General features: G+C 31.5%; 1 protein-coding gene across 1 annotated transcript in view; it reads left to right on the top strand.

Annotated features, from left to right (window-relative positions):
• The window catches only part of LOC114344696 (peptide transporter family 1-like), a 142738-nt gene that overhangs the window by 75716 nt on the left and 40876 nt on the right, over positions 1–26146 (top strand). The window contains exon 7 of the mRNA XM_050658470.1: positions 6443–6878. Coding sequence (XP_050514427.1) covers positions 6443–6878 — 436 coding nt within the window. The remainder of the gene's footprint in view (positions 1–6442; positions 6879–26146) is intronic.

Here is a 26146-nt window from a genome sequence, read left to right as displayed (position 1 = left end):
TACGAAAAAAAGGTACTACACAAAAATGTAGGATTTTGTTGAATAAAAATTTTGTTTTGTGTTTTATTATTGTATGTTTTATCTTATAATTTTCAAGTTACATGTAGAGAAAGAAGCTTTTTAACGAAATCTAAAAATGCACTCTATAAATTGATCTTATTTTTTTAAACCATTCATTTTAAACCCGTCCAACTTTTTGAACCCGTCCATAATACTATAATAAAAGGTATTGTAGAAGTAAAATGATGCATTAAAATTCTGGCGGATGGGAGGTTAAAAATATAATTCTCATTTTTTCTCAAAATACATTAATCATCAATTTTTTTGGAGTATATCTCGCTTAGTTTGAATGCAATATACCTTTAATATTGCTCATTTTAAGAGGATCGGTACGTATTTTCGGCTGCAATGCAATTCAAATGGGGATTCATTTTTTTCGAATCCTGAGAAAACTAATAAGTATTTTTGAAAAATTTAAACGCAGTATGAAAGATCACGTTATTAGCGAGGGCCGAAAGTCCCTGAGAACTTCTATAATGTTTATTTTAATAAGTTACAGGGGTGAAAATCTAAGAGAAAATTTAGTATGATTTTTAATTTCAAATATATCATTCAAAATAAACTTTTTATTTATTTTAAGGGACTTTCGACCCTCGGTAATAATTTAGTCTTTCATTCTGCGTTTAAAATTTTCAAAAATATTTATTGGTTTTTTCAGGATTTGAAAAAAATAAACACAATGCCGTGGTAAAATTTTCCAAATCTATCTTTGTCTTACAACGCACTCAGCCGAATATAATATTGTCAGCATATATTATCAGTCAGACACTGACAATCAGTGACAATTTTAAATATTTGACATTGCATCGGGAATATGTTGAGTTATTGATTAAATATTATTGAAATATAGTGTATTTGATAAATAATTGATTTAAGACGTGAACTTAATAAAAATTTATTTATTGTGCATTATTTGTGGAAGATCCAAGCAGAGAATACATCAGGATAATATATTCTGTGATACAAGTATTTTGTTGTTAAAGATGTTCAAAATTGTAAGCGTTCCATAACAATATATTATTAAAAACTCACTTTAACACTTTTCCTCTTTTCTCGATTGAGTATTAGTCTTTGTTGTACAAATAAATTATTACAATCACTGAATACATAGTTAGTGAAAAAATTATCACATTTATTAACTGAATTAATAATTTCCAATTATAAAAATAACAGTTATCCAAGAACATTCAAAACCCATCTCTTGAAATTAATAATGACATTTTCAAGTAGAATGACATTCTAGTAATGTTTACATATCCATACCAGTGTGAATTTTACTACGCGTAATTTGCCGTGTAAAGACAGAAAAAGTAGGGATACACGTAAAATATTTGCGAATTATGTACCCATAGCCTTAAAGATCTTATTACGCACTACAAAACATTACTGGTAACAAAACGTTACTGGTAACATTATACACCTAAAATCGACCGTTGTCTGTTATTTCAAGTTGAACACAACGATTTGAGCATGCACAAAAAAAACAAACTATTTTCACCTACCATATCTCTTTTAATATTATAACTAGAAGATTTATGAATGAACTAGTCTCTTTGGTTTTTTATAAGCTACAAAAATATTTCATATAGTTTTTTTAGTTAGATGCATAGTTTTTAATATATTTGCCAAAAACCGTTCGAAAAGATGTTTCAATGAAAATGGCCAATTTTCAATCAAGAATAACTCAAAAAATATTGAGTTTTCAAAAAAAGATTATAGAACAGTTTTTGCTTAAAATTAAGTTATCTAGTCACTTCCGTGGTTAACTTAACCAAGAAATTTTCTACCCCCGAAAAGGGGTGGGAACCACCCCCAAAATAAAAGCACACATCGGCATAGGGTAGACTTTGAATTAGGAGATAAGTAGAGGCTATTCCCAAAATTCCATTAAAATCCATGCAGTAGGATAGAGTTCGGAGGTAATATCCTATTTTTGCTCCCATTGACTCCCATTGAAGTATTAAAAATCCCAAAAAAATGCCAATTTTAGCGTTTTTGGAAGCAATTTTTTAATCGGTTGGGCATCGAATTTAAAAAAACAAAAACTATGTGGTGAATACTCAGTCAAGTATTTTCGAATGGCGAAAAATTCTATTTTGATTTTATATGGCATAAGTCAGTCCAAAAATTCCATAAATAAATTAATATACCATTGCGTTTCGGGATACAATGGAACCTCGATAAGTCGGATTAATCAGGACCACGGCCGATCCGGGTTATAGAAAATCCGGATTAGGCGGAGAAAAATGTAAAAATTAATCAAATATAATAAATACACTAAGCATCAAAATTAACGCACCACCTTAAAAATGGGACATTTTTGATGTCTTGTATTTCCTAAAGCTGTTGTCATTTTTAAGAAGTTCAAAAAATTTTAGTAGGTTCAAAATTACACAAAATCTAGGCATGGGATAAAAAAGTTTATTTGAAGAAAGTGTATTTTTTTGTTCTTCTTAATGGCGGTACAGGCTCGTTTTTTTAATATTGTATTTAATTACAGAGTAATTTCCACATTCTAATATTTTTCTCAAATTGGGCTCTGTACCGCCATTCTTTATTATATTACGAATATGTGTGACAAATATCTCGACAAAATATTCAAAATTACAGCCGCAATCTTGGACCGCGTTTGTTGCTACCTGTTGATCGCTACGGTAGCCTCTTAAGAGGATCGGTACGTATTTTCGGCTGCAATGCTATTCAAATGGGGATTCATTTTTTTCGAATCCTGAGAAAACTAATAAATATTTTTGAAAAATTTAAACGCAGAATGAGAGATAACGTTATTAGCGAGGGCCGAAAGTCCCTGAGAACTACTATAATGTTTGTTTTAATAAGTTACAGGGGTGAAAAACTAAGATAAAATTTAGTGTGATTTTTAATTTCAAATATCTCATTCAAAATAAACTTTTTATTTATTCTAAGGGACTTTCGGCCCTCGGTAATAATTAATTCTTTCATTCTGCGTTTAAATTTTTCAAAAATATTTATTGGTTTTTCAGGATTCGAAAAAAATTAACACAATGTCCGTGGTAATATTTTCCAAATCTATCTTTGTCTTACAACGCACTCAGCCGAATATAATATTGTCAGCATATATTGTCAGTCAGACACTGACAATCAGTGACAATTTTAAATATTTGACATTGCATCGGGAATATGTTGAGTTATTGATTAAATATTATTGAAATATAGTGTATTTGATAAATAATTGATTTAAGACGTGAACTTAATAAAAATTTATTTATTGTGCATTATTTGTGGAAGATCCAAGCAGAGAATACATCAGGATAATATATTCTGTGATACAAGTATTTTGTTGTTAAAGATGTTCAAAATTGTAATCGTTCCATAGTAACAATATGTTATTAAAAAATCACTTTAACACTTTTCCTCTTTTCTCGATTGAGTATTAGTTTTTGTTGTACATAAATATAAATTATTACAATCACTGAATACATAGTTAGTGAAAAAATTATCACATTTATTAACTGAATTAATAATTTGTAATTATATAATTAACAGTTATCCAACAACATTCAGAAGCCATCTCTTTAAGTTAATTATGACATTGCCAAGTAGAATGACATTCTAGTAATGTTTACATATCCATACCAGTGTGAATTTTACTACACGTAATTTGACAAGTAAAGACAGAAAAAGTAGTGATAGCCGTAAAATATTTGCAAATTATGTACCCATAGCCTTAAAAGAAAAACCTTTACTCAGTGTGTTTTGCCTTTGTTGACTTACGGAGCGGATACGTTGACCATGACAAGGAGAACAGTTCAAAAGATCGGTGTGTCTCAAAGGGCGATGGAGCGTGCTATGTTGGGCGTTTCACTACGAGACGATGAGACAAGATCCCAAACCGCCAACTACGACAAAGATCAGGAGTGGCTGATGCAGTAGAGAGAATAACAACACTGAAATGGAACTGAGCAGGTCACGTGGCTCGAATGATAGATAACTGAAGGACAAAGCGAATACTGGAATGGACACCAAGAGATGATGCCTACCGAAGGTAGGCTTGTAGATCTCTGGTCGTCCACCAACACGTTGAACTGATGATCTAAAACGGTGTCATAGGAATTGGATTCAAGAGGCACAAGATCGAAACAGATAGAAAATTATGTGGAGATCTATGTCCAGTAGTGGACAAGCGAAGATTGAATGATGATGACCTCACAATATAAATTCAGCACATCCGGAATTAAGTTCTTCTTCTTCTTCAGCCTGTGTTCGTCCACTGCTGGACATAGGCCTCTTTCATTTGCTTCCATCGATCTCTACTGTTGGCAATTCTCATCCACTACTTGCCCGCGACTTGTTTGATATCATCTGCCCACCTCTTCTGCAGTCTGCCTACTCCTCGCCTGTTCTCTCTTGGTCTCCAGTTTACTAGTCTCTGTGTCCATTTTTCGGGATTATCGCGGGCAACATGTCCGACCCATTGCCACTTGAGCCTTGCTATACGTTCTACGACATCAGTAATCTTTTGGTCTAAGAGCTGGGAGCGGATTTTGTGCGTAATAAGTAATATGGAAAAACTATACGGGGATATGTTGAATTAGTTGTGTACATGACTTTCCCCAACGGCCGGAAACCAGAGTGGGGGATGAGGGTAGTTATTAGGGGTCAAAATCGCGGCATTTTTGTGACGCTCGTGATCGTAATAGTGCACCAAAATTTGGAAATAAGTAGGTCATGACGTAACTAAGTAAAATCTCTAGGGGCAGAACGCTGCGTGGCCGACAAAGGGGTAGGGGTAAGGGTGAATATAAAAAATATAAAGGGTTTTTTGCGACGTTCGTAATTGAAATAGTGCACCAAAAATTGGGAATAAGTAGACCATGACATAACTAAGTAAAATCCCCAGAGTCGGAAACCAGAGTGGGGGACGAGGGTAGTTATAAGGGGTCAAAGTCGCTGATTATATTTTTTTTGTGACGCTCATGATCGAGATAGTGCACCAAAAATTTTTTGAGTAAGTAGGTCATGACGTAACTAAGTAAAATCACCAGGGGCGGAATGCTGCTTGGGGTACAAAAGGGTGGTAGGCAGGGGTGAGTATAAAGATATAAGGGGTTTTTTTGCCATTCGTGATCGAGATAGTGCACCAAAATTTGGGAATAAGTAGATCATGATGTTATTAAGTAAAATCTCCAGTTCGGAACGCTGTGTGGGGGACAAATGTTGTGCTGCGTCACAAAAAAAATAATACAAACTGCGACTTTGATCTCTTATAACTACCCTCGTCCTCAACTCTGGTTTCCGCCCCTAGTGATTTTGCTTAGTTACGTCATGATTACTCCCAAATTACTTACTCCCAAATGTCGGTTCACTATCTCGATCACGAACGTCACAAAAAATCCCTTATAATTTTTATATTCACCCCTGCCCCCACCCCTTTGTCGGCCACGCAGGATTCCGCCCCTGGAGATTTTACTTAGTTACGTCATGGCCTTCTTATTACCAAATTTTAGTGCATTATCTCGATCAGGAGCGTCACAAAAAAAATAATAAAAACCGCGACTTTGACCCCTTATAACTACCCTCGTCCCCGATTCTGGTTTCGGCTCTGGGATTTTACTTAGTTATGTCATGATCTACTTATTCCCAAATTTTGGTGCAATATCTCAATTACGAACAACGCAAAAAATCCTTTATATTTTTTATATTCAGCCCTACCCCCACCCCTTTGTTGCCCACGCAGCGTTCCGCCCCTAGAAATTTTACTTAGTTACGTCATGACCTACTTATTCCCAAATTTTGGTGCACTATGTCGATCATGAGCGTCACAAAAAATAATAAAAACCGTGACTTTGACCCCTTATAACTACCCTCGTCCCCCACTCTGGTTTCCGGCCGTTGAGGAAAGTCATGTACACAACTAATTCAACATATCCCCGTATAGTTTTTCCATATTACTTATCACGCACAAATTCCGCTTCTATCTCTCCGACTATTTGTTCTTTCACGAATGTCGATATTTCGAATTCTTTCTATCAAACTAATCCCTAGCATGGCCCTCTCCATCGCTCTTTGGGTTGTACTGAGCTGCTGTAAGGTTTTCTTTGTAAAGACTATGGTCTCCAATTAATATGTAGTTACAGGCAAGATACATTTGTCATAAAGAATTAAGTTGTCCCAAAGAAATTGATTTGATAAAAAGCTGTCACATTTTTTGGGATCTTATATATTATAAGATAAAATCTCATTGGGTAAAAATCTTCCATTTGCTTATAAATACTCATCTTTTTACTGATTATATGTTTAATATAAATAAGATGTTGTCCTAGTTGTCCATTAAAATGGTAAACTCAAATAAATTTCTCTCTGATTCTCTTTTCAGTTGAATTAAATCTCTTCTAAATTTTAGGAAAATGTAACTTACTGAAGACTCCTCTGCAGCGAATGGCTTGTGGAGGACTTTTAGCAGCTGGCTCTTTTGCCATTTCTGCATTTGTCATAATGGCTATTGAAAAAAGTGATCCAGTATTGCCATCAGCTGGTAACTTACAATTAAGGGTATATAATCCGTCAAATTGTATTATGTCTATTACCACCGATATGGCAGAAATAAAGTCATTTACGTTAGATCCAACATCTTCATATGTGGATCAGGATATTGAATGGAGTGGAACTAAATCTGTAACATTTACATTTAAGTCTGATACTAAAGAATGCCCAGATGGTGTGCAAATGATTTCTCTAGCTGAAAAAAACGCCTATGGTATTTTTATCCAATCAAATGGTACGATCCGCTTTTATGTCGATGACGTTGCTAAGAGCAGAACTGGTTTTCCTAGAGTGAGGTGAGTTTATTTCATCTGTTTTCTTTTGGATTTAATTTTCAACTATTTTTTTATAGTTATATACAATATAAAAAATACTTTTATTCTTTAAGTTCCTTTCTTTGTCGAAATTTGAATATCAATCCTACAAGTTTAAATTAATATTTTGGTCAAAGAAGAATTATTTCCAAAACAATAAAATAATAATGAAAATTGAGATAGATATAGGTAACTAAAGGTATTTACAATCACATAAAAAAAAAAACATTTTTGAGATTTTGTTTTTCTTATTTTTTCGTAAATATCGAAATAGACAATTTACTATTATTGGAAATAAGCCACAATTTTTCTTTAAAAGTAAATTTATGTTTAATTTGACATTTCGATTTTTACTTCGGAGATCGTTGTGAAAATACAAAACATTATTAAATTGAACCAATTTTGTTTTTGTTACTTACAAAAAAATTCTTCTAATTTAAATTGATCTGACTCATTAACATTGACAACTCACTATGAAGCGTTTTTACATGTCTGCTCAGATGGGGTCAGGGATAATAGTCGGAGAGATAGAAGCGGATTTTGTGCGTGATAAGTAATATGGAAAAATTATACGGGGATATGTTGAATTAGTTGTGTACATGACTTTCACCAACAGCCGGAAACCAGAGTGGGGGCCGAGGGTAGTTATAAGGGGTCAAAGTCGCGATTTTTATTATTTTTTTTGTGACGCTCATGATCGAGATAGTGCACCAAAATTTGGGAATAAGTAGGTCATGACGTAACTAAGTAAAATCTCTAGGTGCGGAACGCTGCGTGGCCGACAAAGGGATGGGGGTAGGGGTGAATATACAAAATATAAACGGTTTTTTGCGACCTTCGTGATTGAGATAGTGGATCAAAATTTGGGAATTAGTAGACCATGACATTACTAAGTAAAATCCCCAGAGCCGGAAACCAGAGTGGGGGACGAGGGTAGTTATAAGGGGTCAAAGTCGCCGTTTTTATTATGTTTTTTTTTTTGATGTTGTTCTGAAGCTATTTTCTTGTGGCTGATGATTTTTATAAATAAATTATTAGAAGAATTTTTTTCTAAGCAACAACATTTTTGTTTATTTAGTATTATTTTGTATTTTGACAACGACACCCGACTTGGGCGTCAAAACGTTAATAAAATCATTTTTAGGTAAAATTGTTGCTTATTTCCCATTTGAATATACTTGATTATAAAAATGCCACAAGAAAATAGCTTCAGAACAACATTAAGAAACCGGTATGGGCCTAGCGTTTGTCAAAATTTTAGGAGATTGGAAACTTTGTACGAGAAATTGGCACACTGTCAAAATTCAATTAAATTTTTAAGACGATGTAGAGACAACAATTTAATACCAAAAGGCTTGAGGTTACGGCCAGCATACTCAAGCAGAAGACTCCAAAATATTTTACATAGAGCCAGTGTGTCAATGATCCGGGAAAGGTTACAATTTCATAGATCAAATTTATATTTTATTGAACAAGACATCGTAAGTATTGAAGATTTGCTTTACGGAATGATATCAAATTCTGATTTTGATCGAATTATTTTTAGTTTACACATAATTTATCAAAATTCATATCAGAAACAAAGAAATATACATTTAAATAAATTTAATATTCTTTTAGAACAAAATAGTATACATACTTTTGATAACCTAAATAGAAATAATGACATATTAGCGACAGTTGTCAATCTATCAAATAGACATTTAAATGCAACGGAAAATTTGGTATTGTCAAAAGGTTTAAACTATGCTGACACTCATCCATCTATTCCAAAATTAGACATAATTAGCGCAGTGGAAAAAATAGCCCAGTGTTTACCAACTCATGAAGAAGAACAATATAGGGTACTATGTAAACTTGAATTGGAAAAATCTAATAAAATTGAACAGAACATCAGCAAAGAGGAAATAAAAGCGTTAAAAACTTTAAAAAATGATGACTTCATAACAATCCTACCAGCGGATAAAGGAAATGCAACTGTAATAATGGATAAAGTACAATATGAGGACAAAATTACAGATCTAATTACAAATGGACCTTATACCAAATTAACGAAGAATCCAACGAAGACACTGGAAAACAATATCTATAGAACTTTATTCAAATTTAAAAATGACCTAACGTACTATCAAAGAAAATTAATGACACCTCATTACTAGGGAGCGGATTTATATGCGATCAATTTTGATGAAATATGCGCATATATATGCGGTAAAAAATTACGAAATATGCGCAAGATGTGCACAAAAATTCAAAAAATGCGCATTTCGAGAAACCACAAATTTTCTGTTCTATTCTATTCTAAGGGGTTCTTTTATAGGGGGATGGGCAGCTATCTTATTTATTATCTTTCAAATAAAATCATTTTTTTATAATATATGCAATTTATTCACAGTTTTTACAAAAACTGCTACCAATAGTTACCTATTTAAAATAAAACAACAATATCACTATAAATATATATTATTTTTTATAAATATATTATTTTCGATTATAATTCACTACAATGTGTTTTTCCAAATTCTTTACGAGGAAACATATTCTTTGATTAGATAAAATATTTTTATAACTTGAAAAACTCCTTTCAACATCAGTAGAAGTAATTGGGGGGGGGCGTATTTAAAATAACTTGTTAATTTCCGTTAGAAAATCGTAAAACTATGGTTAAAGGTGTAAATTCTCTTAACAATGGAGGATTTAAAAGAATCACCAGAATTATAGGTATCATACCTACTAAATACAATAAAAGTAAATAAAATTCGATTTCTGGGTAAACCATCCTTCATCACTTTAACATCCTACAATCATTTTATAACGAGTTACTATAAACACTATAAGTACTTTGTGTAAAGATCGGGTATTTTCTAAGAAAAAATGAAAGGCAGTGAATGAGCTGTCCTCTTCAGGTAGTTGTCGAATTAATAGATACGACAGCCTGTGCAGGGAAATATTTTGTGTCATTTTAAAAAATTGAAAATTTTTTTTGGACTTAAATGTTGTTTAATAGGCACAAAATATGCATGTTTCTTTAAAAATATGCAAAATTTAGTAAAGTTCTCAAATATGCGAAATATGCATGCCATATGCATTTAGCATAAAATCCGCTCCCTACTCATTACAGTAAGATACCACATTTTTATGGAGTACCGAAAATTCACAAAGCAAATATTCCACTTAGACCTATTTGTAGTACCATCAATTCTCCTTGTAGTGAACTATCAAAATTGTTATTAAATATTATAAAACCATTTGCAAATAATAATGACACATTTATAAAAAATACACAACATTTTTTAAACAAATTATCAAATATTGAATTTAATCCAAATAATATTTTAGTAAGTTTTGACATAAACAGTTTATTTACAAATGTGCCATTAGATAAAACTTTAAACATAATCAAAACGAAATTAGAAAATGATAATACATTAACAACTAGGACAAGACTAAATGTATCAGCTATAATGGAGTTATTGACATTATGTACTAATAATACCTATTTTCAACTAAATAATGAATTCTATAAACAAAATTTTGGTCTCGCAATGGGCTCTTCTTTATCTCCATTATTGGCTAATATATTTATGGAGGATTTCGAAACTAATATCATTTCTAAACAAAATTTAAAACCCACAGTATGGTGGAGATATGTAGATGATGTGTTTTCCATATGGCCTCATAGATCGGAATTGTTGGATACGTTCCTGAATATTATAAACGATCAAGAAGAGACAATAAAGTTTACAATGGAAAAGGAATACAATAACACCCTACCTTTCCTAGATGTTTTGGTCTCAAAGAAGGATACTGGATATGAGACTCAAGTGTATAGAAAACCAACACACACCAACAGATATCTCAATTACAAATCAAATCATAACATCAACGTTAAAAAGGGAATCATTAAATCCTTATATGATAGAGCCAAAATTACTTGTTCTAACGAAAATTCATTTTTAGAAGAAAAACAATTGTTAACATCTGTTTTATTAAAAAATGATTATCCCATATCGTTTATAAATAAGGAATTGTCAAGACTGGATCGAATGGAACAGCACAACTTAGAACGGGATCCTACAACATTCACAAGAAATAATACGAGGAAAATATCAATACCATATATAAAAGGACTATCCGAGAAACTTAAAACAATAGGAAATAAATTCAACATATCAACAACATTCAAAACAACAAACACATTGAGATCTATTCTATCTAAAACTAAACCTAACAGTGAACAAGAAATAACAAAGAATTGTATTTATAAAATACCTTGTGAATGCAAACAATTTTATATAGGTGAAACGTCAAGACCATTAGACGTTAGAGTAAATGAACATCAGTCTTATATAAAAAATAGAGAATTTGATAGATCTCAAATATGTCAACACGCATGGGATAATGAACATAGAGTTCAGTGGAGAGATTCAAGTATAGTCCTAAAAGAAGCAGATAGTAAAAAGAGAAAAATCAAAGAAGCGGCTCTAATTATGCTAAATGAAACCAATTGTGTCGCAAATTCCTCGGTAGAATGCAGTAGGATGTGGTTACCCATATTAAAGGAGGAAGTCAATAGAAAGAAAATACCACAATTAGTAAATCAGTAACATATCGAGTTAGTACATATTTAGTATTTTAGTATTATTTAAAATTTAAAATATCAAGTCAGAATTTGGTATTAGTTTTGAGAGTAAACTAAATGTAAACCCAAATACTTACGATGTCGGGATAGTATCACGAGGTTTTTCCTGGTTTCCCTCGTGATTTACTATGGAATCTCTAACGCGAGAATTTCAGTGCCACCGTTGCATTTGGTTGTCTTTTTAAAGACAGATCACATGCTATGATTTTTTGTGGCGGATATTCTTGAGTTGGGATTGATTTCATGTAATCGAATGAACTATCTTTTAGTAAAGTCGTCCCAGGAACGCAACTCATCAATATTGGCAATATCATTTTAAAGTCGTCTACTTTAAAATGTATAATACGTGTCTGAATTGCCGATATAAATGAGTCAGATTAAATAAATTATTAGAAGAATTTTTTTCTAAGCAACAACATTTTTGTTTATTTAGTATTATTTTGTATTTTGACAACGACACCCGACTTGGGCGTCGAAACGTTAATAAAATCATTTTTAGGTAAAATTGTGGCTTATTTCCCATTTGAATAGACTTGATTATAAAAATGCCACAAGAAAATAGCTTCAGAACAACATTAAGAAACCGGTATGGGCCTAGCGTTTGTCAAAATTTTAGGAGATTGGAAACTTTGTACGAGAAATTGGCACACTGTCAAAATTCAATTAAATTTTTAAGACGATGTAGAGACAACAATTTAATACCAAAAGGCTTGAGGTTACGGCCAGCATACTCAAGCAGAAGACTCCAAAATATTTTACATAGAACCAGTGTGTCAATGATCCGGGAAAGGTTACAATTTCATAGATCAAATTTATATTTTATTGAACAAGACATCGTAAGTATTGAAGATTTGCTTTACGGAATGATATCAAATTCTGATTTTGATCGAATTATTTTTAGTTTACACATAATTTATCAAAATTCATATCAGAAACAAAGAAATATACATTTAAATAAATTTAATATTCTTTTAGAACAAAATAGTATACATACTTTTGATAACCTAAATAGAAATAATGACATATTAGCGACAGTTGTCAATCTATCAAATAGACATTTAAATGCAACGGAAAATTTGGTATTGTCAAAAGGTTTAAACTATGCTGTCACTCATCCATCTATTCCAAAATTAGACATAATTAGCGCAGTGGAAAAAATATTCCAGTGTTTACCAACTCATGAAGAAGAACAATATAGGGTACTATGTAAACTTGAATTGGAAAAATCTAATAAAATTGAACAGAACATCAGCAAAGAGGAAATAAAAGCGTTAAAAACTTTAAAAAATGATGACTTCATAACAATCCTACCAGCGGATAAAGGAAATGCAACTGTAATAATGGATAAAGTACAATATGAGGACAAAATTACAGATCTAATTACAAATGGACCTTATACCAAATTAACGAAGAATCCAACGAAGACACTGGAAAACAAAATCTATAGAACTTTATTCAAATTTAAAAATGACCTAACGTACTATCAAAGAAAATTAATGACACCTCATTACAGTAAGACACCACATTTTTATGGAGTACCGAAAATTCACAAAGCAAATATTCCACTTAGACCTATTTGTAGTACCATCAATTCTCCTTGTAGTGAACTATCAAAATTTTTGTTAAATATTATAAAACCATTTGCAAGTAATAATGACACATTTATAAAAAATACACAACATTTTTTAAACAAATTATCAAATATTGAATTTAATCCAAATAATATTTTAGTAAGTTTTGACATAAACAGTTTATTTACAAATGTGCCATTAGATAAAACTTTAAACATAATCAAAACGAAATTAGAAAATGATAATACATTAACAACTAGGACAAGACTAAATGTATCAGCTATAATGGAGTTATTGACATTATGTACTAATAATACCTATTTTCAACTAAATAATGAATTCTATAAACAAAATTTTGGTCTCGCAATGGGCTCTTCTTTATCTCCATTATTGGCTAATATATTTATGGAGGATTTCGAAACTAATATCATTTCTAAACAAAATTTAAAACCCACAGTATGGTGGAGATATGTAGATGATGTGTTTTCCATATGGCCTCATAGATCGGAATTGTTGGATACGTTCCTGAATATTATAAACGATCAAGAAGAGACAATAAAGTTTACAATGGAAAAGGAATACAATAACACCCTACCTTTCCTAGATGTTTTGGTCTCAAAGAAGGATACTGGATATGAGACTCAAGTGTATAGAAAACCAACACACACCAACAGATATCTCAATTACAAATCAAATCATAACATCAACGTTAAAAAGGGAATCATTAAATCCTTATATGATAGAGCCAAAATTACTTGTTCTAACGAAAATTCATTTTTAGAAGAAAAACAATTGTTAACATCTGTTTTATTAAAAAATGATTATCCCATATCGTTTATAAATAAGGAATTGTCAAGATTGGATCGAATGGAACAGCACAACTTAGAACGGGATCCTACAACATTCACAAGAAATAATACGAGGAAAATATCAATACCATATGTAAAAGGACTATCCGAGAAACTTAAAACAATAGGAAATAAATTCAACATATCAACAACATTCAAAACAACAAACACATTGAGATCTATTCTATCTAAAACTAAACCTAACATTGAACAAGAAAGAACAAAGAATTGTATTTATAAAATACCTTGTGAATGCGAACAATTTTATATAGGTGAAACGTCAAGACCATTAGACGTTAGAGTAAATGAACATCAGTCTTATATAAAAAATAGAGAATTTGATAGATCTCAAATATGTCAACACGCATGGGATAATGAACATAGAGTTCAGTGGAGAGATTCAAGTATAGTCCTAAAAGAAGCAGATAGTAAAAAGAGAAAAATCAAAGAAGCGGCTCTAATTATGCTAAATGAAACCAATTGTGTCGCAAATTCCTCGGTAGAATGCAGTAGGATGTGGTTACCCATATTAAAGGAGGAAGTCAATAGAAAGAAAATACCACAATTAGTAAATCAGTAACATATCGAGTTAGTACATATTTAGTATTTTAGTATTATTTAAAATTTAAAATATCAAGTCAGAATTTGGTATTAGTTTTGAGAGTAAACTAAATGTAAACCCAAATACTTACGATGTCGGGATAGTATCACGAGGTTTTTCCTGGTTTCCCTCGTGATTTACTATGGAATCTCTAACGCGAGAATTTCAGTGCCACCGTTGCATTTGGTTGTCTTTTTAAAGACAGATCACATGCTATGATTTTTTGTGGCGGATATTCTTGAGTTGGGATTGATTTCATGTAATCGAATGAACTATCTTTTAGTAAAGTCGTCCCAGGAACGCAACTCATCAATATTGGCAATATCATTTTAAAGTCGTTTACTTTAAAATGTATAATACGTGTCTGAATTGCCGATATAAATGAGTCAGATTAAATAAATTATTAGAAGAATTTTTTTCTAAGCAACAACATTTTTGTTTATTTAGTATTATTTTGTATTTTGACAACGACACCCGACTTGGGCGTCGAAACGTTAATAAAATCATTTTTAGGTAAAATTGTGGCTTATTTCCTATTTGAATATACTTCATTATATTTTTTTTGGGACACTCATGATCGAGATAGTGCACTAAAATTTGGGAATAAGTAGGTCATGACGTAACTATGTTTAATCTCCAGGGGTGGCACGCTGCGTGGCCGACAAAGGGATAGGGCGGGGGGTGAATACAAAAAATATAACGGGTTTTTTGCGACGTTCGTGATTGAGAGAGTGCACCAAAATTTGGGAATATATAGACCACAACATAACTAAGTAAAAAATCAGAGCGGGAAACCCCAGGTGGGGGACGAGAGTAGTTAAAAGGGGTCAAAGTCGCCGTTTTTATTATTTTTTTGAAGTTATACTTCTTTAGGCGCAATTGAGATTAAGGGTGAATTTATTGTTGATCCGCGCGCATGCGCACACCGACAGTATGGTATTGTATTAGTCGTTATACGGGCTCTGATTGGATGTTGAAATGATCTGTCAATAATAAATAATTGTTCAATATGGAGGTAAACAAATGTATAATATATTAGTTTTATTGTTGTGAGGACAGAAACAAAAAAGTTTTATCACTGTAGTGACTTTTAAATAGTATTTAAAAGCAACAGGTACGTAATGATAATTGTTAAATGTATCAGTGTCCTAATAAAAAATTCCATAGGTAGGTACCTATACCTATTTGAACCTACCAAAATACATAGTATTCTCCTTTTCATGAACATTTTTCAGTGCGTCACAAATTATAGAAAAAAAGGTAAGTCCGTGATAATACACATTTATGACATTTATTCTAAGGTGACATTTTAGTTAAATCTGACAGTTGTCAAATTTTATTTTCAATTTGGAATAAAACCAAATCAATTGTGTCTATTGCATTTATAAAATGGTATTTTCTTTCATTTGTATAGTCTTATAAATTGTACAGATTATATTGATAATATTATTATTTTATTTAATAAATAATTCTTTTTTGATTATGGCGCCATCTATCGACAACTAGAATAATCACCGAACTAAAATAATTACCAAATTATTCACAGACGTGCCTTTTTTTCTGTCACATACAATTTAATGCGTTAGAGAGAAATCGAAAAACTGTGACGCACTGAAAGATGATCATGAGAAAAAGAATATCTATGATTAGTATGTAATAATTTTATTTACATAATTTGATTACCATGAAAAATTCTATCAATATTCACCAAATATATTGTTTTCTTACTCTATGTTTTGTTGTATTTTTTCAATTCTAAATCATTTCAATTCAAAATGAAAATAATTTGATTTACCTAATTCAAAATGTCAAAAGTTTAATCCGTTTAGTTAGTCGATCTTCGTAAATAATGACGCATTGCCTCCGTGGCGAAGCGTTCAAGGCGAATGAACCCCAATACCAACCGCACTGATAAAAGCTGGTTCGAATCCCAATGGAAACTTTTATTTTTTTTTATTTTTTTTTATACATTTTGTGATTGTAAGTATATTTATTATATAATTTTATTTTCAGAAAATACGTATTTAGTTAAAAAAAATTTCCGACAATTAATGTTCAGAAATCATTTGTGGTATTTTTAATGTGTTTCTGTGTGTTTTATTCTTGTATTATTTTAATGTTTGGCACTGTTTTAATAAAAATGTTTGAGAAGTAGTAAGTATAAATTAGTTTAATATTTAAATAAAATACAAATAAAAAGTATATTAATTTCGTTTAAATCATATAATAGAAGTATAACTTCTTACGTGCGTACAAAGTACACACACATTCTTTTTTTGTGACGCTCATGATCGAGATAGTGCACCAAAATTTGGGAATAAGTAGGTCATGAGGTAACTAATTATAATCTCCATGGGTGGAACGCTGCGTGGCCGATAAAGAGGTGGGGGTAGGTGTGAATATAAAAAATATAAGGGGTTTTTTGCGACGTTCTAGATTGAGATAGTGCACCAATATTTGGGAATAAGTAGACCATGACTTAGCTAAGTAAAATCCCCAGATCCGGAAACCAGAGTTGGGGATGAGGGTAGTTTTAAGGGGTCAAAGTCGCAGTGTGTATTATTTTTTTGTCACCTGGCACAACATTTGTCCCCCTCGCAGCGTTCCGTCCCTGGGGATTTTACTTAGTGATATCATGATCTACTTATTCCCAAATTTTGGTGCACTATCTCGATCACGAACGGCAAAAAAACCCCCATATATTTTTATACTCACCCCTGCCTACCACCCCTTTGTACCCCAAGCAGCGTTCCGCCCCTGGAGATTTTACTTAGTTACGTCATGACCTACTTACTCCCAAATTTTGGTACACTATCTCGATAATGAGCGTCACAAAAAAAATAAGAAAAACCTCGACTTTGACCCCTTATAACTACCCTCGGCCCCCACTCTGGTTTCCGGCCGTTGGTGAAAGTCATGTACACAACTAATTCAACATATCCACGTATATTTTTTCCATATTACTTCAACTATCAGCTATCACGCACAAAATCCGCTCTCAACTATAAGACTAACTACTTAGATACTGGGGGGGGGGGTAGAAATGGGCTAAAGTAGAAGGAGCAGGACCATAAAGCTTCTTTGCGAACGACAGCTCAGGTTTTGTTGGTGGCGGGTCGTGGAATCGTTACGGGGGTGAAAGGGCTTTAAAAAAGACTAACTACCATAACACTGATTAGAGCAAGATTGAACACTGGTTAGAGCAAGAAGATATTTTCCCAAAATCTCAATATGGATTTCGAAAATCAAAATCAACTCAAGATGCGATAACTTCCTTAGTCTCATCTATACTAATAAACTTTACTGATAATGCGTATACTATGGCTGCTTTTCTAGATGTCTCTTCTGCATTCGATACCGTTAATTTGGACATTATGTATAAAAAACTAGTAGACATTGGTTTTCCCATCAACTTAGCTAGATTTCTGAGGACACTGTACACTAATAGATGGACGGTTTTAAAAATCAACAATTCCATCTCCACTCCACGTCTTACAAATATAGGACTACCACAGGGTAGCATATTAAGTCCAATGTTATATATTTTATATAATATTGATTTAGAAAATTGTATTCATAGCACAACAAAGATTATTCAATATGCTGATGATGTAGTAGTTTACACATCCCACAAATCATTGGATATATGTAAAAATAATTTTAATGTCTCAATTAAGGCTGTTCTTAATCACTATCAAAATATTGGTTTAGCAATATCAGAATATAAAACAGAAATTTGCATTTTCTCCAGAAATCGTCAAATTCCACAAGGTCATTTGGCAGTAGGTCAAATTCAATATCCTATTAAAAATTGTATAAAATATCTCGGTACTTATTTGGATAGAAAACTTCTATGGAAGGATCACATGCATCATATCATAAAAAAGTCTGAAAATGCAATGAATATTCTACGAGTTTTTGTAGAACTAATTGGGGTGCCGATCCAAATATAGCACTTTTATTTTACCGTACTATGATTCGTCCTATTTTCGATTACAGTTGTCATCTGTATGGAACTGCTGCAAACACACATTTGAATAAATTAGAAATACAAAAAAATAAATGTCTTCGACTTTGTCTTGGATATTTGAAGTCTACACCCGTTAATATAATAGAAGTTAAGGCGATAGAACCACCCCTGGAATTTCGACGACAGTTTTTAAGTGATAAATTTATTACTAGAGCTATAGGAAAAAATACAAACTATCTGCAGGATATACATAAGTTATCAACTTTAGATCTAACTCATAAATATTGGACAAAGAAAAAATGTCCCCTTCTTGTAGATAGTTACTTGAAAATATACGAACCCTATAGCTGCATAATATTTACAGACAGTAAGAGTGTCGTTGATAGACTAACTAACGTACATAAGTACCAACAACTCAATCATATAGAACTGGAAATTATGACTCTTTATAATAAAATTGCAAATTTAGGAAAAAACATCATTATATCATGGATAAAGGGACACGCAGGCATTAGGGGTAACGAAATAGTAGACAGGCTAGCCAAATCCGCCCTAGAAATAGGCGAAGAACTTCCCATGAACTTACTACCCATTTCGGATATTGATATTATTAGTAGACGACACCAAAGAGAAAATTGGCAAAGGTATTATCGAAACACGAGAACTGGTAGTAATTACAAACAAATGCGACCTGAAATTCCCATTAAAAGATGGTTTCATTCTGTATCAAATCGCCATTTCATAAGAGTTATAAATAGATTGAGATGTAATCATGCTCTTACCCCCCTTCATATGTACAGTCTGGGTCTCACAGAGTCACCTAACTGTGAGTGTGGAAAAGAAGGTAATCTACTACATATTCTCCTCGAATGTTCACATCAATCAGTAAATATAAACAAATTTTATGATAATCTTAACCCTTAACTTGGCGGTGTGTACTCCAGGATACGTTGTTTATTATAATTAATTTCTCTATATATACGTAAAGTTGCCGCGAGATTTTAAAAGTACCCTCTTCACAAAGTATTCGCCTAACCAATAAATTAATTTGAATGTCATACACAGAGATTTCCACCAATGAGAGAGCGTTTTATGTAAGCGTGCTAAAAATGGCTTCCAAAAAAGGTGTTAGTTTGTGTCATTCGGAAAGTAAATTCATTTTTTAAATGTTTTAAGTTATTATATGAATTGGTAAACTATAGTTCTAGATAAATAGGCCTGCAACAAACAATCGTATAAAATAATATTCAGGATTTGTTTATAAACAAACAGATAGGATCACTTTGAAAAGTAGTATCTCTGAAAATACATTGCCAGGTTAGCGGCAATTTAGATAGTATCCTTGAATATACATTGGCAGGTACTGATGAAAATTGAATGAGTATCTTTTTGGATACATCACCCGGTATACGGACAAATACTAACTGTTTCTTATTAGCTACTTTGCCCATTAGAGAATTAACAGAAAAGTGATAAAAACATTTGGTATATTATGTTGTAATGATTTATCGTATGTTCTTATCTACTCCAAAAGCTTGTATGTATGTCCCAGCTTGTATGTATGAATCATATATGTATGTCCCGTCAATATTTCTTGAAAGTATTAGTATAAAAAATGTTACAGTATGTTATCATATTATCAAATTCTATTTTTTACATATTAGGTATATACAGTGCGACTATAAAGTAACTAAGTAACGCATAAATTCATTAGATATTATCTAAATAAACATAGAAATTCCCGAAACATATCGATTTTTATTTTTAAGTTACGATTTTTTGGCATAATACTAGTGACGTCATCCATCTGGCCGTGATGACATTATCGATGACACCGAAAAAGAAGATTCGTAGTCACGTCATATATTCGTAGAATATACCTGGAGAAGATGTCAGAAGAGATCTTTTCGGACACTTTCCAACTTGTACAACCAAAGGACGATGCCGAAACTGTTGCAAAGGACAAACAGCAATGAGTTGTACAAAATGTAGGGCGAGATTATGTTTGACGGAATCCCGTAATTGTTTTTATGATTTTCATAATAACTAAATTTTGTAATTTTTTATACTTATAATTACTTTCTACCTTTAGTTTTTGAGTGTTCCAAGTTTTATTTGAAGTTTTGAATTTAAGTTTTAAAAATAAATGTTTGATCATCATTGTAGTTTATTTATAATTTATAAATGTACATGATTATATATTAATTAATATAATACTATGTGTATGGTTGAAACCCCTCCACAAAAAGCCATCTATTCATAATTATTAAAGTAACACAAAATTCCACAAAATAAAATGACAACATTAAACAAATCTACAAATGTTTCGCTAAAAGTCTTGAAAATTCTAAAGATTTTTAGCGGAACAATTTATTGTAGATTTGTTTATTGTTTTCATTATATTTTGTGGAATTTTGATAATTTTGCTTTAATTCAATGACCCAATAATATTTAATATATTGGTCCAAACTACAAATATACATCTTGGCAATGTATCTTTCTAGATACGAAGGTATTTTTTTAATAACCTGGCAATGTATCTATGGGCATCAGTACTTGTTTTATAGTGTTCCTGGCAATGTGTCTTGCGAGGTACATTGTAATGTACGGTACGCCTAGTAGTGTATCTTATGGGATACAATGTCAATAAAATGTCAAAAAATTTAAAATAGAAAAAAAACTGTAATTGACTCTGATAATGGAGCCCTCTAAAAATGACATCCAGTAAGCAAAAACATTTTTCCCTCAGCGGTTATAGGCGCGCCAAGTTAAGGGTTAATATATTAAAAATTCCACTTCCCGTCTACCTGAACAATTTGATTTTTTCTGAAGAGATTAATATATTAAAAACAATTTACGAACATATCAAAAATTGTAAATATAGATTGTAGCAATAAAATTTACCCTGTATTTAAGAAATTTTGTTAAAACAAAGCAGGCATGTTTGTTAAAACAAAACAAACATGTTTGTTTTGTTGTTATTTTGTTTTAAATCCTGTAGATTTAAGTAATTATTGTATATTATAATTGAAAAAAGAAAAGAACAAAAAAAAAGAGAGAAAGAAAAGAAAAAAAAACAAAAAAAAATAAAAAATGCAAAAAAAAAACAAAAAAAAATAAAAAATGCAAAAAAAAAACTAAGAAGATGTAAACATCCGCGAGGATGAATCGGGATTACGTCTTAGCGTAGTAAAAAAAACAATTTATAAAAAATAACAATAAAAAAATTAATAAAAAAAAAACAAATTAACAATATAAAAAAAATGCAAAAAAAATACAAAAAAAAAATAAAAATTTACAAAAAAAAATGAACAACCAAAACAGAGTATTATTTAGATAATAATTGTAGATAATAATGTTAGTTTGTTATGTATTTAGAGTTAGAAATACAGAAAAAATTCCTCTGATTGAAAAATCAAATTTGTTTGTTTTTAAAATAACAAAATGTCTGGCTAATTGGCTCGGCCAAGGCCATCAAATTCACTCAAAAAAAAAAAAAAAAAAAAAAAAAAAAAAAGGACACTTACACAGACTAGAGGACTTTTCTATTTAAAAATGGACGCCGTTTGAAATAAATCCTCTGGTTCGTTACTGGGTACTTACTGGACATATTCTGTACTTACGGGTACCAATTGGGGGGACATTCATCTGAGATTCCTCGTTTCGGCTTAATCGCCTATATTTATCATCAACATTGGCTTCTATGCCATATTCCTTTTTTTCTCTACTCTAAAACTTATACAGTTGCATTAGAAATCTGGTTAATAACTTTCCAAAGGGTTATACAAAATAAAATAGGTACATTTTCAAAACATTAAGTTGTCCCAATATTCTTACACAATTGTTCACAACCCATTCCCTGGTTGATCCTGTCAGTAGTCATATGCTTGTCTCAAAGATTAATTAAGCCATGCATGTCTCAGTACAAGCCAAATTAAGGTAAAATCGCCAAAGGCTCATTAAATCAGTTATGGTTCCTTAGATCGTACCCACATTTACTTGGATAACTGTGGTAATTCTAGAGCTAATACATGCAAACAGAGCTCCAACCGGAGACGGAAGGAGCGCTTTTATTAGATCAAAACCAATCGGTGGCGGGTTCGATCGTCATCGTATAACTTGGTGACTCTGAATAACTTAAGCTGATCGCACGGTCTCGCACCGGCGACGCATCTTTCAAATGTCTGCCTTATCAACTGTCGATGGTAGGTTCTGCGCAGTGATGAGCCACATCACTGGTTCTGCGCCTACCATGGTTGTAACGGGTAACGGGGAATCAGGGTTCGATTCCGGAGAGGGAGCCTGAGAAACGGCTACCACATCCAAGGAAGGCAGCAGGCGCGCAAATTACCCACTCCCGGCACGGGGAGGTAGTGACGAAAAATAACGAATACGAACGTTACGCAATATTCTTTTTATATTGCGAAACATTTTGAAATATTTCTAACAGGAGCGGCTTAGGATATTTTAATGATATATAAACTCACAAAATAAATTAGAAAAATAGATATATTTCTTGAGATAGGATATAAAATTAATGAATGCTATTAACAAGACATTGTAGCGGTAATCCATCTGCTACAATATACCATAAAATAGATGACTTTAAAATAATATTGTCAATATTTTTGAGTTGCGTTCCTGGGACAACTCCTTCCCCACAAAAGGGCTGCCGCGGACTAAGTGTCGTCATTTCTGTTTTATTCTCCATGGCAATATCCTGGGAAATATTCAACAGTGTGGTTACCCGTTCCTTCACTGTTTTGGGTTCAATCACCTCTAACATGAGGGCAGACGCTGTTTGCAGTTGCTCAATATAGAACAGCTACATATAGGCTTCTTTAACTATGTCTAAAAGTCCCTTCCGCCGATTTGGCCGTTACGAATTTTCTTATCCGAATGCCTTAATATCCCATTAAATGACCGTTTTGAAGTGTAATTTTCAGGGGCAACTCCGAATTGCATGAAAATTTGGATTTAGGTTCTACTTACTCTCACTTCAAAGTTTAATTTGTGCCGTTGGTTGCTTTTACTTGGGGGGTGACAGGCATCCCTTCTCGGGGGTGAAAAAACGCGTGTTAAACTGACTGATTATTGGGACCGTGCAAGTTCGGAAGAGCGACATCTGGTTTCATAGCTCAGCAACATTTTTAGCACTCTTAATTATATTGACCAATTATATTAGTCCTGGTTACTGAATAATTGTCAAGGCTATAGCCCAAAAAAGGAATTAGAAAAAGAGTAAGATTGAGGTTATGTTATTAAAAGGTAAACATTGCAGGTATGTAGTAAATAAAATTAATTATTAAAATGCAGACTAGAAGCAAAATACAATTAATTAAATTCACTTTAATAAATATTGCATATCATATCATTATTGTGGAGCAACATATAATTTTTACAATTTATAACACAGCATTTGCGAAATCCCACTTTCTTCAATGACAGAAACTACGTCAATTTGACAATATGAATTATTATTTAAGAAATGTGTTAGAAAGTTGCAAGATTTCTCCGTTACTTGCGCACGATCGTTTCTCGTATCCTCTCCAAGTACTTGCACAAAGCAATTTTTTATATAAACCAATACTTTTCGAGTTATTTGCGATTGAAAATCTTTATTTTTCGGCAAGAACACTACATTTTCAGACGTTTTTTCGCCAATAACTCAAACAGTAAATATTTTATCGAAAAAAAAATTCTTAACAAAGTTGTAGTTCATGAAAAATACGTTCTTATTCGTCTAATTCACCGAAAAATTAAGCAATTTTATTAACATCTTATTCACAATCTTATGAACATTTTTTAAACTGTTTAATAAAGGCTTTATTTTTAGTTTTTACAAAAGTTTCTAGCATCAAAAATAAACTAGTTACGCTGAAAAAATAATTGGCCCCTTTTTTTTGGTAAAAAAATCGTGAAAATTTCTTCTCTTTAGCACCCTAAATGAAATTAAGCGTTACTGCTTTACCACTTATTTTAAATATACACTGTGTGTCAGCCAAATGGAATAAATTCAATAGTTCAAATACCAAATTACCACCACTTTAAGACGGTATTACTCAAGTTTGAACAGATCTATTACAGTTTTATAAGTGTTTTTTAAAGCTTAGGATGAAATCTCTAAAATTCACTAAATTATTTCACTTTAGAAATGAAATAAACTATTTCTGTTTAAGAAAATTAAGAAAGATAACAAAAATGTAATACAAAAACCGAAAATTACAAGATAAAAAAATGTTTGTACAAAGTGATCAAAACTTTTTTCTGTAAAACTTACCTAAAATACATTTAATAATAAGCTTCAATAAAAAATTTGTAACTAATACAGTTTTTCTTATAAAACTCTCAGTTTTGCACAACTTACCTTTCAAGTATTTTGCTAAATGATGTTTCATTCAAAAAAATCTCAAAAATTTAATTCAAATGATATGACGTCTCAAAAAATGTAATTTTTGAAATCTTCGGAGTTTTATAGAATTACCACCACTTTAAGACGGTATTACTCAAGTTTGAACAGATCTATTACAGTTTTATAAGTGTTTTTTAAAGCTTAGGATGAAATCTCTAAAATTCACTAAATTATTTTACTTTAGAAATGAAATAAACTATTTCTGTTTAAGAAAATTAAGAAAGATAACAAAAATGTAATACAAAAACCGAAAATTACCAGCTAAAAAAATGTTTGTACAAAGTGATCAAAACTTTTTTCTGTAAAACTTACCTAAAATACATTTAATAATAAGCTTCAATAATAAATGTTCAGCAAAAAAAATTTTTTTAGCTCTTATACAGTATGTCTGCGTAACTTGGAACCTATTGATAACTTTTTTATTATCAGTTTTACGAAAAAAAGTTATTGTTTATAAAATACTCTGCATCATATGTAATCTAAGATGCAATCATAAAATATCGAATTTAATTGATGTTATACTAGGTATGTCAAAAAATATGAATTTCACTCAAGAGTAAAGTACCATTACATTTCACAATATCGAAAATTGTTATTAAGAAAAGTTGTTTGGAATTAAAAAATTTGTTTTAGTGTTCAATTACATCCTTCTAATTAAAATATTGTGAATAATAAAGGCACTTAACTCTTAAGAAAAATTCATATTTTTTACATATCTCGTATAAAATTAAAGAAGTTTGATGTCTGATGGTTTTATCTTAGATTTTAGACCAGGGAGAGCATTTTTTGAAAATTAATTTTTTTTCGTAAAAGTGATAATAAAATAGTTATCATAATTGTAATAAAGTGATGATGAGTATCCGTAATTTGAGAAAAAATTTAAATTTTTTTTTTTCGATTAGAATGATGTAATCGTATATTTAGACATAGTTTCTAATTTCAAACTTTTCATAATAGCATTTTTTGATATGCTGGAATATAAAGGTACTTTACTCTTTAACGAAATTCATATTTTTGACATAACTCGTATAAAATTGATCAAATTTGATATCTGATGGTTGAGTTTTAGATTTTTGACTATTCAGAGCATTTTATTAAGAATAAATTTTTTTTCGTAAAATTGGTAATAGAAAAGTTTTCCATGTGGTTCCTAGCTACGCAGACACACTGTATAAGAGCTTCTGTATAAGAATTTTCAAATTGTAA

The sequence above is a fragment of the Diabrotica virgifera genome, chromosome 8, assembly GCF_917563875.1.
Source record: "Diabrotica virgifera virgifera chromosome 8, PGI_DIABVI_V3a".
NCBI classification, from domain to species: domain Eukaryota; kingdom Metazoa; phylum Arthropoda; class Insecta; order Coleoptera; family Chrysomelidae; genus Diabrotica; species Diabrotica virgifera.
This window is presented reverse-complemented; position numbering and strand designations above follow the sequence as displayed.